The sequence below is a fragment of the Mixophyes fleayi genome, chromosome 5 (genome assembly GCF_038048845.1).
Source record: "Mixophyes fleayi isolate aMixFle1 chromosome 5, aMixFle1.hap1, whole genome shotgun sequence".
NCBI lineage: Eukaryota > Metazoa > Chordata > Amphibia > Anura > Limnodynastidae > Mixophyes > Mixophyes fleayi.
Genome location: NC_134406.1, coordinates 22,346,541 through 22,362,583, shown reverse-complemented (window position 1 = coordinate 22,362,583; position 16,043 = coordinate 22,346,541). Strand labels below are relative to the sequence as shown.

Genomic DNA, 16,043 nt, shown 5'->3' with positions numbered 1-16,043 from the left:
TTTTTATACATTATTATATTTTTTGTTTTGTTTTTTATGTTTTAGTGTCTACTTTTTGTTTCCCTTTACATTTTATTTTTTATTTTTTATTTTCCTTTTTATTTTTTTTATTATTGTTCTTTATTTATCATTTTTATTTATTTAATATTATATTTTTATATGTCCTATTTTCTGTTATTCTGCATTTCTGATTGTATTCATACATATTATTTTTTATTGCAGTTGTTTTTTTTATCACATCTCATATAATATTTTATCTGTATTCTCATGTTTTATTTTCTCTGTATATGTACTGACATATAAGATTATTAATCTGCATCACTTTGTTATGTAGCTATCAAGTCTCACCCATACGAGGTTAATCCCTATATATAGGTTACTTTGCTATTGGTTTAACCACGGATCACCAGATGCATGCAGGATTGATTAATTAATTGGCTTCAGCTATTTAATGAGGTTTTGAACCCTGCTAGATTAACTGTGCTAATCCTCTGATGAAGTTAACTAGTGTAATGAAACGCGTTAGTACCCTGTTACAACCACAACATCTACCTTTGATTTATTGGATTGGATTGGATTCATTATGCAGGATTGTTATTTTGCCTTTCTTTGATGTGAAACTGCATGCGCTCATTCTACACGTTATCACAGGACACAGGCTGCCATCTCCTTATAAGCCTCCTACACCACTTATTTACGGATTGCCGTTCCTCACATTTGGCCCCTCCAGAGCCGCCAGTAACACAGCTATTTGCGGCTGACAGTCAAGCCGGAGGAGTCCAGGCACACTATACAGCTCGTTTCTTCCATCAGTCATGTGAGTGCACCTAGATCTGCTTGTCCATGGGGTCACAGCTGCATGCAGTCATTCCTGGGTGACCCCGTTTTTCTGAGAGAGCGAAACGCAGTGGCCGGTAACTTTTCTATCATACGAACCTGCGATATCCCATGAGCTTATGCACACCAGAGCCATAACTTAGAATTCTAGCGCCCTGGGCGAGAAAGACAAATGCCAGCCCCCTAGCCCTCAATTTTAACCAAATTAACCTAAAATATTCCTAAATTGCGCCCCCCTTCAGCGTTGCGCCCTGGGCGGTCGCCCCTGTCGCACAGCCCAAGTTACGGCCCTGATGCACACTGCTGTGTGCCAATGTGTCCTAGATGTGTTAGGAACTGCCGTGTGTTTGAGTCATTGCTCTGTCGCTTACCATCCAGCCAGGTCGCTGCAGTATTTGTCCTAAAGTGTATGAAAATAATAATGTGACCTGTGAGGTGGTCAAAATTTACTGCAAAATACTTGAAATTAGTGTTATTGAGGTTAATAATAATGTAGGATCAAAAAAAGAGCAAAATTATGTGATTTTAGCATATTTTTGCAATTTTTCTAAAAAATTACAAAACCAAACCCAAAACACACGAGAGTGGTTTTATCAAAACCAAAACACGAAGCTAATCCAGATCCAAAACCAAAACACGGGGATCAGTGAGCATCTCTATTAAAAAGGCCCACATATCTACACACAATGTTTTTAATTAAAAAATGTATTAGACCATACGGCCCTTAACATAATTTAACTCACTGTCCCTGTAGCCATGCACAATGGGATGATCTGTGTTTCACACATCTCCACTCCAAGCCCCAAACCCCAAACCAGCAACATGTAATTTTCTTTTGCATCCATTCCTCAATTATTAACTCCCTTACAAATTAACGAAATAAGTGTAAATAACCTATCCTCCACTCCCCCCACCCGTCTCACCCTTTTCCCATCCATTCCATAACTTTTGACTATACCTGCACATAGACTAAAAATGATCCATACTCAGGAATGTTTTCTGAGAAGATGGTTTTATTATGTCAAACATAATTGCATTGAATTTAACTTTTGAAAATCATGGTCTGCCCTGTTATGTTTATTTTAAACATTGTTTTTTTACATTTGTTGATCTGAAAAAGGAAAGAATTATTTTAAAACAACCTGTATTGCAATAATCAAGCAGTATTAAAACAATAATCAATGTTAAAACATATTTAAATTAAATACTATATTAAAATATTTTTTTTTATTATAAAAATAAAGTATAATTTATTAATCTGAGGGAGGGATAGACTGCATTCAATTAACAATAAAACAAAAACTATCCAAAACTAAAAATCTTGTATTAGTTTTTGAGATCACTAAATTCTTGTCATTCATTCGATGTGCTGGGTCCTTGAACATTCTCCTGTACACTAGTCCTATTTCAAACAGATAGCATGGTTGTCAATGACCCTCCCCTAGTGCAAGTATCACTCATATACACTCAGAAGACAAGGGGCATCAACAAAACTAGCATTATAACCCATCTTGCCCATATATATGGATTATAATATAAAGAACACAATATTTGTAAAGTATGGATATATATAGAATACTAATATTTTGGTAAAAGTTACAGTCTGTACTTTGGGGTCCACATTGCCCAGCACTCCTTCCCTTTGATTTGCCCTGAAATAAACATTTGGAGACCCCCTTTAGGAATCCTGCATTTGTCCCTGAGCATGGTACTTTGGGGGGCTTCTTTGAACAAATTAATCAGATAAAAGGGTCAATACACATAGGCAATCATTGAATTTTATGTTAACACAGTGAATTTCAAGATTTAAAATTTTGCGCGCAATATGTATTTGCCTATATTAACATCATTGGCATATTCATATTTATTGTACTTTTAAATCAAGATGAACACAATTAAAGTTTGTTGCCAAAAGGTAATGTAATAACAGTAAAGTATAAGGAATGTAATAATGCTTAACGATAGAGAGCTCATTTTGATACATTTGTTGAAAGTCACTAGTTTAAAGAGCAGTACATGGACATGATATAGTTTTGTAATTTTCTCATGTCATTTACAACCCTGTTTCCCATTTTTTTTGTATACTATTTGTGTCTCATTTACGTGATTCATTTTTTGTACTATAATGGAATTTGTTGAACTCTGTAATTGCACATTGTTCTCCATATATAATATAAAATAAGATTCAAGCAATAAAAAACAGTGTACAGCTTGACACATTGAACAAGTAGACATTCTAAATATAAAATTGCTGCATTGGTGTTTTTTCACTTACAACCCCTATAAGGTTTTGGTTAGAATCCCTACACGCCCAATGGTTTGGATGTAGATTTATATGGCTCTCAGTTGGTACTTATTTTATTTGCTTTCAATGTTATAAGCGATCAGACCAGCCATAGAAAATCCCAAGTAGAAAGACACTCGCTCAATACTTTTACCGCTTCTCAGTTGCCCAAGGTAAGCAGGTCTAACTGGAATTTTGATTCCATTTTCGCACTCTACATAGATTTGGTCATTTTCAGCTCTGCCATTTAAATGAGATAGAGAGTTTCTTGTTTCAGCTTCTTTCCATATTTCTCCAGTGTGCCAGAGAGAATTTAAATCTGATACTGGCAAGTTTGAGAAGCACTGGTCAAGTTTCCCTTTATAAATTAGTCTTTTCATGCCATCATTTTTGCCAAGATAGAAATGTGCTATAGGGTGTTTGGCATGGCACATGTGCCGATACTCACTCCTAAAAGACTTCCTCATAGAGTTTACATATTTTTCTATATGTTTAGAATCAGAATCCAGCTGGTGAATGTTGCTGGGCCAGAAAAGTAATGAGGCTAAAAAATAAGGTTCTGGATACTTGTGATCAAAACCAACCTTCTCCAAAATCTCTCTTAGATACTTTTTCAATGTTTCAATTGGTACAATTTGGGTAGAACTTGGAGAAATACAATGAAGCACAATATTGGCCAAAATTAAATTCTGTTTATCTCTAAGAATAAATTTTTCTGTGCGACTCTTTAATAAATATGTGTATGCTTTTACAATGGCTTCCATCTTTTTAACATCTTTTCCATGAACTGTGAGGTATTCCAGGATTCCCGAGAATCGGTGAGCTTTGTATGACTCCAGACCCACCCTGTACTCTTCTGTACGTTGTGGGGAGCTCCTCTTTTGTTCTACCATCTGATCTGTTATTTCTATTAGATTGCACTTACAGAATACCCGGATATATTTTTTGCGATACACTGAAACTTTTTCACGTGTTTTAAATTCTGTGCTTTCCTTCAGCATGTTCCTTTGTTTTAAGTACACAAAATAGTCCTGGAAGAAATCAAAAGCCTTGTTTAAATAGTTTTTTATGTTGGTTAGAAAAAATCTAAAATCATCAAGAACTTTCTGGAACTCTTGGTAATTTTTGCTAACGTTATCAACTGAAATGTCCCATTTACCAGACAAGTACTGTGTCAGGTGTCTTTTGGACAGGCTATCTTTTGAACTGAGCCATGGCAACTGCTGAAGTATATCTACTGTATAAAGACAAACTTCAATCTGACCCATGTATCCTGCTGTATTATACACACGATAACGTCTAGCCTTTGTTATGTCATATTCCTGTCTCTCCGTTTCTGACTTTTTTGTTTGTTCCTGGCACTCCCTAAAGGCTATTGATGCAGAGTTAGCAGTTTCTAGAAAGGCATTTAATTCTTGGACTGATATGGGATTATCTTTGCTGAACTTGTCAAGCATTATTTTTAACTGAGCCTTATAGATCTGACCTAAAGTATCTAAAACAAATGAATTTGTTGGCGCAATTCGCTTTGCCTCCTTTGCCCAATGAAATGCGTCATTGAAGTTTTTCTCTCTGATATAGAAGTGTCTTGCTAATGCTTGGCAGATGTAGGGATTCTGGTTAAATCTGATTGCCCCCTCTTTCAGAACTCTTTCCACACTTGCACAGCCCTCATGTTCTTGTATTTCTTCTATTAGTGGAGAAAACAGAGTGTCTGTTTCATCACCATATTCTTTTCGATGTCTTGTGACCAGCATACTTTGCATGTTCTGAATTAAAATATCTTTGCCAATTCCATTATCATGGAATACACTGTTCTGCAGCAAGTCCAGCATGATACTACTCTGCTGAATATTATATGTGCTCTTTAACTCCTTTATGCATTGATGTGCAATCAATGGGTGGATTATGCGTAGTCCTTGATATCTCCCGTATTCTTCTACTTCTGTGCTAAGTATTAATGTAAAATATGTGCCCATTGTATCTTCTATGCTCTCACAACCCCAATATGTTTTTATGTTTGCTGTTATCCCAAGGAACTCTTCGCACGTCGAAGCAGAGATTGCTGAATCCTTTATATATTTGTTTAGAAGGGCAAGAAAAGATATGAGCTGAGCTTCTTTACTTGCATTGTTTAGGCCTTTTAGTATATTTTGTACAACATTTTCAATATATTTCTCATCAAAATTGCTTTTCATGATCATAAATGAATAGAAATCCTCCGGCTTTTCATAATTCTCTTCAATCTCTTTAAGTTTTGATTCAAAAACTCTTTGCTCCTGCACAGAAAGTTTATATGTTAAAGCAACGCTGTCCAGACAATTTGATTTTGAGCTTTGCTCTGGGTTCTGAGATCTCATGCAGTTTAAAATGATCACCACTGGCTTCTCAGATCGTATGTACCGTTCTGCAATGGCTAATCTGATATCGTTCTGCAAAATGGATAAAGCTTCCTCCTCTTCGTAATCATCTACTAAGAGCAAGACAGGATAATAGGCTGTGCTATTAGATGATCCATAAACAGCCAGATTGATAACTTCTGTTGAAATGTCTTTAAAGCCACCCGTCTTTCTCTTTAAAGTTGCACATCTGAATTTATCTCTCAGCTCCCAGAGGACATGCATTGCAGTAGTAGAACCTCCACACCCAGGGTGATGAAACAGTGTAATTATTTTTACACTTATTTGTTTGTCACATTCAGACCATGTTGTTATCTGTTCTTCTAATTTCTTTTGGATATCTCTTTTAATAAAAGGTCCTGTATGTCCCTTGAATGAGAAATAGAAATTCCACCATGTTGCTTTGCCTCCTCGGTAGAAATATTTTTCCTGTTCCTTCATGAATGTTTTAAACTTGGATTCATTGCTCTCTATCTCTGTATCTTGACATTCATTTACACAAAGAATATCTAGAGATGTCAAGAGATCTTCATCTTTCCTAAGCAGAATGGTAGAAGAACCACCATGAGATGTTAGGAAGCGATTTGAGGATTGAGTATTAGATTTCAGTTTAAGGATTGTTCCATTTATATTCTCAATGCCCAGGTTATAAATACATCTTTCTTCCATTTCCTCTTCGCTTACAAGTCTAGTCTGTAAATCTCTCCATCTCTGAAAAGTTTGTTCATTTTCACAAATACATAAGATGTCAGTTATACCATTAAGTTTCTGGTAAAATGCACTGAACACTTCATTCATAGGATCCACAGAATCTTCAACAGTAGAAAGTACTAAAAACACAACAAGGAACTTCCCTCTTTCCATTATATCCTTCCTGGACAGAAAAGACACAAGGTCTCTAACTTCACCTGCTTTTTTTTTCTGCCATAATTTGTTATCCAATGGTTCATCCTCTTTACTCATAAGATCACATCTCCCATTACAGAAGATCCAGCTTGGCTGCTGATACAATTTAAGTTCTTCAATCTTTTGATTTATGACATTGTCCATATTTCGGTATTGATGTGGATAATGCAAGTTTGGTTTCCGCTTCTCCTGGTAAGCTTTACATAAACCATCTGTCACCGACTCTGGATCAAAATCCAAAATTGCAAACCAGTTTATTTCATGCATAAATTGTAGATGCTTTGTGTGATATGCCTGGCATTTATTAGCCACCAAAATGTACCATTTATAGTAGGAATTGTCCAATGTGTCTCGGTTTCCAGTTATTAAACTCACAAGTTTGGAACCTTGTTCTAGGTTCTTCTTTTGCTTTGTTATATGGTTGTGTTCTGCTCTTTTTCTAGCTTCATCCCTGTCTTTCTTTTGAGAATAAAACAATTTTAAATCAGCATCATTGTGCCGTACATTTGCTAAAACATCTTTGGAGCTCCCTCCATCTCGAAGGAAACAATGTTGATCTTTACTCTTTTTCCAAGTATTGTCGGTGAAAATATGCTGGTATGTATGGAATATTTCTGAATTACAGCAAGCGTATTCGGGGACCACGTCTACTTCTATAACAACTAAATCAGACTTTGTGTTTTCTTGATTGAGCACATTGACAAAACGAGGTGGGCGAATGCACTGTTTTGCTATATGTACTTGTTTATCCTCAAAGTATTTGTTCACCATTTGATCAATGTACTTGACATAAGTTTCAGTATTGTCTACATGAACACCAATAATTTCTCCATGTGGTTTGTCACGCACTCCAAAATGGATGGTACCATTTGTGCAGGCGTTCATGCATGCAGCTGCAAACCTGAAAACTTCATTGCAAAACTTCATCTTTTCATCTGTGGCATTTCTTGTATTGGTAAACTCCTTGTACTCATGTACTGGGTCAATATAATTGGATGTACCTGATTCGGCTGGAAGACAATGGTATTGAGTATAGCATTTGCTTTCATGAGTGCTATCAAAAGGGTATGGTGCTATTCTTACATGACTATAATCAACGTCAGAGCAAGTTTCTTTTGGATTCTCTAAGTCTTTGGGTAGGATTTCTACTTTACTACCTTTAGTCACGTCTGTTCTATCTTGAGGTGTGATAGAACTGTTCTGGACTTTTTTGGATCCAGATTTTTCTGCGTGTGCACTTATTTCACTAATGTTTGTACTATTTTGTTGGAAAGTCATGCTGGGCGAATTCATTTTTGCTATGTAATGGGCCAATGAAACAGCTGGTCCATGTTTAATTCCCATTTCCAAAATGTCTTTTTTAGACAGTAATTTTAGGATCTCCCCTGTCACTTCTTGATTGTATAAAATGTCTCCAACGGTTGATTCAAGTTTTAGTTGTCCTATTACCCAACGTTTGACATGATCCTTTGTCCATTCATCAACTTTTGGAGGCAAATTCAATGGCTCTTCCATTTTTAAGTTGTTTTCTTTCAGATCCCTAGAAAACAGAAAATATATGTTGTAAAAATATTTAATGACAGATGATTTTTACTTAAACGGCATGGACACTAATCTTCAGCAGTCAGGATTGCAATATCAACACAATTTCACCCTCGCGAACTGCTGCTTTTTGATTCCTACAGAAGCCGGAATGGAGGTAGAGGGAAAAAAAATCAAACTTATAGGGAGGCGAGTAGTGAAGGTGGCAATTGATTGGGCAGGTGTTGCAAGGTTTCCAATCAGATGCCACATTCAGTATGGGTTATGATGTCAGCACCACAATCCCAGTCTGAGGAGCAGAAGATGCATCCACCCTCCTCCCGCCTGCTACAGTAAGAAGTGCGTGGGGTGTGGTACAGCTCGGGCATCCACAGAGCCTCCAGTGAAGAACTGGATGTAGCAAGGTGATAAATTGACCAAAAGGTATTCATTCTAGAGGACTATATATTATTTGTTGTTCACCTGTCAATACCAGATATTTTCCATTTTTCTAATATTGCAGATTGCTCATATGCCAACAGAATGTGGCATATGGGCAAAAATTTGCATAGGTTTAAATCTTCAAGTTATTGAGTAATCAATGAGTTGAATGTAAGCGTCAACATTTTAAAAATAATTAGCAGCTTAGCACCCATGAGGTGGCTGCCCAGTGGCGTTTTTATATTAAATGGCATTCAAACCCATCCAGTCGAAGGCACAGAACAAGCTCCCTGGGTAAACGTTCTGCTCAAACTTCTCAACGGGAGGTCCGACTGGGACTTCAACCCCGAGTATGTCTTCTGGGATCCAATGTTGTCAGTCTGTTAAGTTTTCTTTCAAATAGATCCAGTGGAAGGCTCAAAACAGGCTCCCCAGATCAAAGTTCTGCCCAGCGTACACCAACAGGAGGTCCAATTGGGACCCTAACTCCCATAAACCCTGACCAGGATCCAACTGGACCACCTCTTGTTGATTTCATCAAAATGGGTGCAGAGGTTTGCAAATGCATAACTGGACAGACAAACAAACAGACCAATACATTTTATATATAAAATGTCATCGAAATCATTTAGTGGAAGACCCAGAACAGGCTCCCCAGATCAAAGTTCTGCCCAGCATACACCAACGGGAGGTCTGACTGGGACCATAACCTGCCTAAAACCTGGCCAGTATCCAACTGGACCACCTCGCGTTGGTTTCATCCCAATCAGTGCAGGGGTATCCGAATGCATAACTGGACAGACAAACAAACATACTGTTAGGGCTAGCGGCAAATGTCATAAACTTGTAGAACAGGCAGAAGAGGTCTTCATCTATAGCAGCCGCCTTTCCCGTAGAGCTGAACACGCTCACAGGTACTCAGATGCCCCCAGGTCTTAAACTCAGAGTAGTACAAGCTTATATATTTACCGTAGCGAACGCAAGGGCCTGATGGCAGAATATATCGTAGTCCAGAACAGGCCGATGTCAAAGGGCAAAAGCGGGCAGCAGGGGTCAGGGCTGGCAGAACAGAATAGCTGGAGAACAGGCAGAGGTCAGGGTCATGAGCAATCAAACAGAGTCCAGTAAGCAAGCCAAGGGTCATACACAGAAGAGTCAATCCAAAAATACAGGAGCAGAGAACAGAGCAGGTCAGCAGTCAGGAACTGAGCGTTATAACCGTCAGGGAGGCCAAGCCCTCCCTGCCTAAAATGCAAGCAAGAGCCAATAGAACTTGGAGGGGCACAAAGCTTTCCAAAAGGTGGCGACAAATTGGGAGCCACGATCTGAAACAATGTTGATGGGAAGTCCATGGAGCCGGAAGACATGCTGGATGAACAAGGAAGCCAATGTTCTGGCACATGGCAACCCAGTGATTGGGATGAAGTGGGCCATTTTACTAAACCGGTCAACGATTACTCAGATGGTGTTAAGACCGGATGAGCAGGACAAGTCCACAATGAGGTCCATGGATAGCAACCAATCAGACTCTATCATTCATCTAGTACATTCGAGAATTTGACAGCTAATATCTGACAGTAATGATGCAATCAAAAGCTGAAAGGACAAGATGAGGATGGGGATAAAGTAAAGTAAAGCTTGTAGGATACATATTGATATATTAAAAAATAATAATAATAATTGTCACATCTCAAAAACAATTTTGGGGGGCTGTGAGATTATCAAGGGGAGGGAGCTCTGCACTGCTGGTTTCACCTCTACTCAAATTAATGAAGGGCTAATATTTATGTGGTTTAACTCAGTGTCTGTGTGACAAGTTACCCAGCTCATAGTCCGTGCAGCAGAAAAATGTTTTGTAAGGAAAATTTTTATTCATTTTTATTTCATGGTTGTCCTGAGGTTTTCTTCTCCCAATGTTTTATACCCAGTGGTGAACACAAGCACTTTACATCATGTGGCATGTGATTGGGCATGGCATCAGTGACCCTGTGATATATTATATGGGCATAGGAGAACATACAAGCCAATGTGGGCATGAGAGAACATACAAGCCAATGCTACAAATAATTAAATACTATATATATATATATTTTTTTTTTATTCTTTCTAAATATATATTTCCATCGCCTAGGTATAAATACTCCATAATTGCCAACATGATCCATCTCATGAGGGAGAAATTTCCCTAGTTCGCGATTTCATTTACCTTTTGGCTGAATTCAATTTGGCTCAATTATTTAGTTGATATTAACCATATTAAATAATTAATGAATTATATGAGCCCATATTAATTCAATCTGAAGATTAATGGAAAGTAAGTGATTTTAAAGTGTAAATTCCATACATGACAAATCTCTCCCTTGTGAAATGGGGCATGTTGGGATGTCTGATAGGTAATCATTGTGAAAGGTAACCACTGTAGACTTTGCTCTCCTTTCAGTGACATTACATGTTTGCTTATTCTCATAAAAGTCCTTCCTCTCTGACATTTGGAAGAGCTGCAAGTTGGTATCCTACGTCAGTGGTTTCCAACCTTTGCTATGCTGCGATACCAGCTGACACACCTATCTTGTTATACATGTTTTGTGGCATACTTGTACTAAAATATTGTGATAAATGACAAATTAAATTATTATTTATTTATTTTTAAAAGAAGCTTAGCAATATCTTTTCATTTTCTGCTAAAATTAATTTTAACTATTCTTCCATAACTTTAACTTATATTTTTTATTTTAAGATGTTTTATCTATTTCCCCTTTTTCACCTTAAACAGCTAAATTAATAATTTCAGATACATTGATTGGGGATCAGTAAGGGGTGTTTACGACGGAGCAAAAATACAATTCTGAAATGCCAGTGTATTAAATGGAGCCCTAATTTTAATATGCTGCTGTCTGACTTTTAATTTTCTTCTACATATACTATAGTTATACAATATTTTCTTATAAATTTATTATAATATTTGTATTTTCAAGCAGCATTTCAACATTTTTGCAGGCATTTTATTTGATTTATTTCAGGTGCTTTAAAAGGATGAGTCCACCTTTCAGTACTTATTTTTTTAATATCTTAACAAGGGGTTAATTTAGCACAGCTGAGTTCCTTTCTGCTTATGTCTAGTAGAAACACCCCGCTAAGTCTAATTTAAGTAACACCCCCAAAAGAGTACTTCGCCTATGTCTATAAGAAGAATTAACCAAAGTAATGGCATACTTATAGTTAAACAAATTATAAAAAACTATAACTTACTTTTCCATTCTCCCAGAGATTGGTGCTGGTTTATTTTTAAAACATCTGCTCAGAGTATTATACTGCGTCCCTTTCAAAGGAATTCTGATAACTACAGTATGCATGCAAGCCTTTAGTAAAAGAGGAAGCAGACTGGGTGTGGATATTGTGTAACAATGTGCATAATATTGTTTTAGTAATGTTTGTCCAGTAGTTATTTTCCTTTCATTTTTAGCTAGCATTACATTCAAACAGCTATTTATTTGTAAATAGCATTAAGTGACAACATTTTTTTTTTTTTTATAAAACTGTTATTTATGCATTTTGTAACTGTAGTGGAGAAGACAAAGTAGAAAAACAAAATGAGATTTAGGACAAGGTTGGGGGAAAAACAACAACAAACAAAGCACATAAACTCTTTGCTCTCCAGCCTTCAAGCCCAACTCCTGGAACCTAACATGATATAGAATTGTCACGATGATGGGTGCCTTCTTCTGATAATGCGAATTACCTAGCAGCCACTTCCAGATCTTCTGCTGCTCTGTCTGCACATGCATGTCCCCATGCTAGCAAACGAGATGCATCCCGGAATATTAAATCACTTCTTCTGGTGTGGTTCCTGTGCTTCATTGCTCCTTGGTACTGATCCAATTTGGGATATGACTTCAGTCTGTTCCCGACTCTACTTTTGCATCATGTATTGGTTCCATTTGGATCTTCCAGTTCTGACTTAAGCTACCCAGATTACTCTTTTGATCTCTCCTCTGAACTTTGCTGTCCGATCTGGTTCTGACCCGGTTTGTTCAGCACTCTCTACTTGTGACTTCAGCTACCTCGCTAGTGACTGCGGGGGTCTCTGGAGAACACCGGCGGGTGTTAGTCGACGTGCCTCTTTGTCCACTTGCAACAACTGCTAGCAGGTACACATTCAGTCTTCCTAGTGAATTTGTGACAAAAACACATTTATTGCATGTTATGCTCTGAAAGAATCAGAATACAGCAAATGTTGGAGTTGTTTCAAACCAAGAGAGGAGCAACATATCTGGGGATCCCATATCTTGAAGAACTTTTCAGAGCAGTCCCTGTTTATATAGATAACTTTATGAAACAGACTGCAGCAGGGAATAAAATCCTTGGTCTCATGGTTGCAGTAGGAAGAGTATTGGATTTGTGGGATTTGCGACAGGGAGATCCTCGGGGATCTGTGACCATGGCAGTTAAGACTGGTTTTAGGGATGTAGGCATATGCAGATTGTCCTCTTTCCTAGGCTGCAAGAGGAAAGGAGCAGCAGGCAACAAGTAGAAATAGGAGCAGAAGGCAGATCTGAGCTGGGTCCTAGGTCTTTTGCTGGATCAATGTCAATGTAAGTGTTGTGGCTGCAAGTAAGTAGAGAGTTGTAGGCAAGTTCTATTACCTAGGAGAGATCAGTCTGTGGAACTTGAATCTTGGAAGCTGGATCTACTAGGAACATTGAGGGAACTTCGGAGATCTTACAATCTATAGAAAGACAGCAATTGACCTACGCCACCTTAGTATTATTGATGGTGAATATAATTGGTCCTGAAATAAAAATGTTGTGTGCTGCCTGGATCAGAAATTGGGGCTCCCAGTATAAATACAAATAGAAAGTCCAGTGGACTCGGTGTACAAGTACAAAAGAATGTGCAACTTGAAAAGGCATGTTTACAAGAAAATACCCGTAGCAACACATGAAGTACATATACATGCCTTTAGTCAGCCTGTTCCACCTGACATCGATGGTGGCTTTTAAAAGCTTTTGAATGACATGACAAAAGATGAAATTTTATTCACAATTTAAAATGACAGATGCATTATCCAAATGGGTCTGCATCTCTACACCAGTATCGGGTCAGCTAACATCTGTCAGAAGCTTTGATAAATGGAAATGCTACTGTTACATGCCAGAACCTTTTGGGAGATAATGGAAACCTTTTTGGAGATAATGGAAGACTTTATCATTCCATCAAACTTTCTGCTACTGTGAAGCTGGTAGCTGGCTATGACAATTAAACCATTAAATTCAAGACTCCCTCGCTGACACTGAAGATCGGACATAGCTTGCAAAACACTTCAAGCATTGGGGAATTCCGAGCAATGATGGAGGACTGTATTTCTATAGTGGAAAATGGGTGCAACTTCAGGAATATCTATGAGGCAAGATGGAACAAGCTGATCTCATCGGCTGCCATAAAAACTTTGAAGGAGTCAAAATGGAACATGCATCACTGACGATGTGAGAAAAATGCACTTGTATCTCGATGAGAAACAGCAGGCAAATTACAGCAATTTATCTTCGTGCTTTTGCTTGAAAACTGGGCATTGCTTGCAAAGGCCCCTCTGGTATACGTGATCTTATTCAATCAAAGAAGGAAAGGGGAAGTTTCTTGCAGAGATGCTTTGGATCTCCACGAAGATGTTGCCCTAGTTCTTTCTGAAATTGAGAAGAAACTCTGCCAGCTCTTCACAAGGATTGTAATCTGAAGAAAATAAGGTAAAAGAGTTACAATCCTGCTCAGGGCCGGATTTACCGCTAGGCAACCTAGGCACCTGCCTAGGGCCTAGCGGCTCTCTGGGGGCACAGCTGGGGGGGGACAGGAGCAATTAAATAAAACCAAAAACTCGGCCCCTCCCCCGACTCGTGCGGGGGGTCGGGTGCCGCGAGTCGGGGGAGGGGCACCAGGTGACTACCAGAGGCTTTATATAGACGAGTTTACCACCTGCTAAGGACCAAGTGCACCCACGGTACCCAACGTTAATACTGTTAATATATATTGACCGTATTCACTAGCTATTGTGAGAGAGTGCCCTGGCGTGGTCGACTGAGTGATGTGAACTGTAGGTTAATACTTTTACATCATTTACTAGACTAAGGTGGTTTAATGTCCCAATGTTTACTGACTGAGCTCTGGTATCAACTATCTGCTACCTGAGAGGGAGATCATATCCGTTAGTTGGGCAGTAGGCCAGTGCTTTAGGGTTGTAGGAAATTTGATTTAAGTTTGTCATAAAGCGGGATATTATTCAATTATCATCTATATTGTCAATTCTACTCAATTCTCTTTAATGGTTTGTCATCTAGTCTAATCCCATTTGTTTATCCCCAAATCACTGGGATTAATATATTGTTGTGAGCTACCACACTCATGTCAGTCATGCATCTGCCCCTGAATTGTGTGGCTGGGTATGATCATCAGAGTGGTAGGACTGAAGGAATATGTGGTTATTTAAATGATCTATTTGTATAGATAATTGTATTTAACATCAACATTCTTTTTATGTTTCAGTTGTCAGCTAAACCTGTTAAGAGCCACTGTTAGTCTCAAATTGGTGCTATTCTAATGTTCTTTTTCTGTCCAGAATTTTTTCATTGCACTGTTTAGCATTAAATACACTGGGGAGTCTTTTGCTAACACCGCTAGTTAATTTATTGCTCCCAGCATTATCCTTTTGTCCCTTTGGAACAGAGAGGAGACAGGTAATGTGTTTGAGGTTTACTGAATTTACTGGTTTACTGGAGTGTTCTGATATATGTTTGAGGGAGGAGTGGGGGGGAGGCCGGATTAGGTGACATATCACTAGCTATTAGAAGCAGAGAGAGAGAAAGATGGGTAAGAGGATTATAAAGTGTATGACCTGTTATTTTTTGGCGACAGGAGTAGACTGTACCAGTTAAAGTGTTGACCTAGACATTTACAAAGCAACAGTGACCTCTCCAACTCATCATGGCCACTATGTATGAAAATGTAAAGCGCTGAATTGCTGGTAAAAACATCAGTGGGGTTACCCCTGGTGATAACCCATCTGGGCTTTTAGTTGCATTGCGCATGTGTAGGTCCAGGGCCGGATTTACCGCTAGGCCACCTAGGTGCCGCGAGTCGGGGGAGGGGGGGTCGGGTGCCGCGAGTCGGGGGAGTCTGTGTCACATGGGACGTGCACCACATGACAGGTGCCGTCCGATGTGTGAAGGGGATGGAAAAAGATAAGTTGGGGGAGGGGAGGGGTAGTATATTAATAGTGTGTCTGTGAGGGGCCACTGTGTGTGTGTATTATGTGTGTGTGAGGGGCCACTGTGTGTGTGTGTGTGTGTGTGTGAGGGGCCACTGTGTGTGTGTGTGTGTGTGTGTGTGAGGGGCCACTGTGTGTATGCATGTGAGGGGCCACTGTGTGTGTGTGTGTGTGAGGGGCCACTGTGTGTGTGAGGGGCCACTGTGTGTGTGTATTATGTGTGTGTGAGGGGCCACTGTGTGTGTGTGTGAGGGGCCACTGTGTGTGTGTGTGAGGGGCCACTGTGTGTGTGCATGTGAGGGGCCACTGTGTGTGTGTGAGGGGCCACTGTGTGTGTGTGTGTGTGAGGGGCCACTGTGTGTGTGTATTATGTGTGTGTGAGGGGCCACTGTGTGTGTGT

The 16,043-nt window shown here is 38.9% G+C and overlaps 1 protein-coding gene across 1 annotated transcript; it reads right to left on the bottom strand.

The window, feature by feature from the left end:
- Window positions 1–3,193: 3,193 nt before the first annotated feature.
- Window positions 3,194–11,714, bottom strand: LOC142158137 (sterile alpha motif domain-containing protein 9-like). Its single transcript, XM_075211807.1, has 2 exons — window positions 11,638–11,714; window positions 3,194–7,966 (listed from the first exon to the last, which is right to left on the bottom strand). The coding sequence occupies exons 1-2, from the start codon at window positions 11,643–11,645 to the stop codon at window positions 3,196–3,198; spliced, it is 4,779 nt and encodes a 1,592-aa protein (XP_075067908.1). The 5' UTR covers window positions 11,646–11,714; the 3' UTR covers window positions 3,194–3,195.
- Window positions 11,715–16,043: the final 4,329 nt, after the last annotated feature.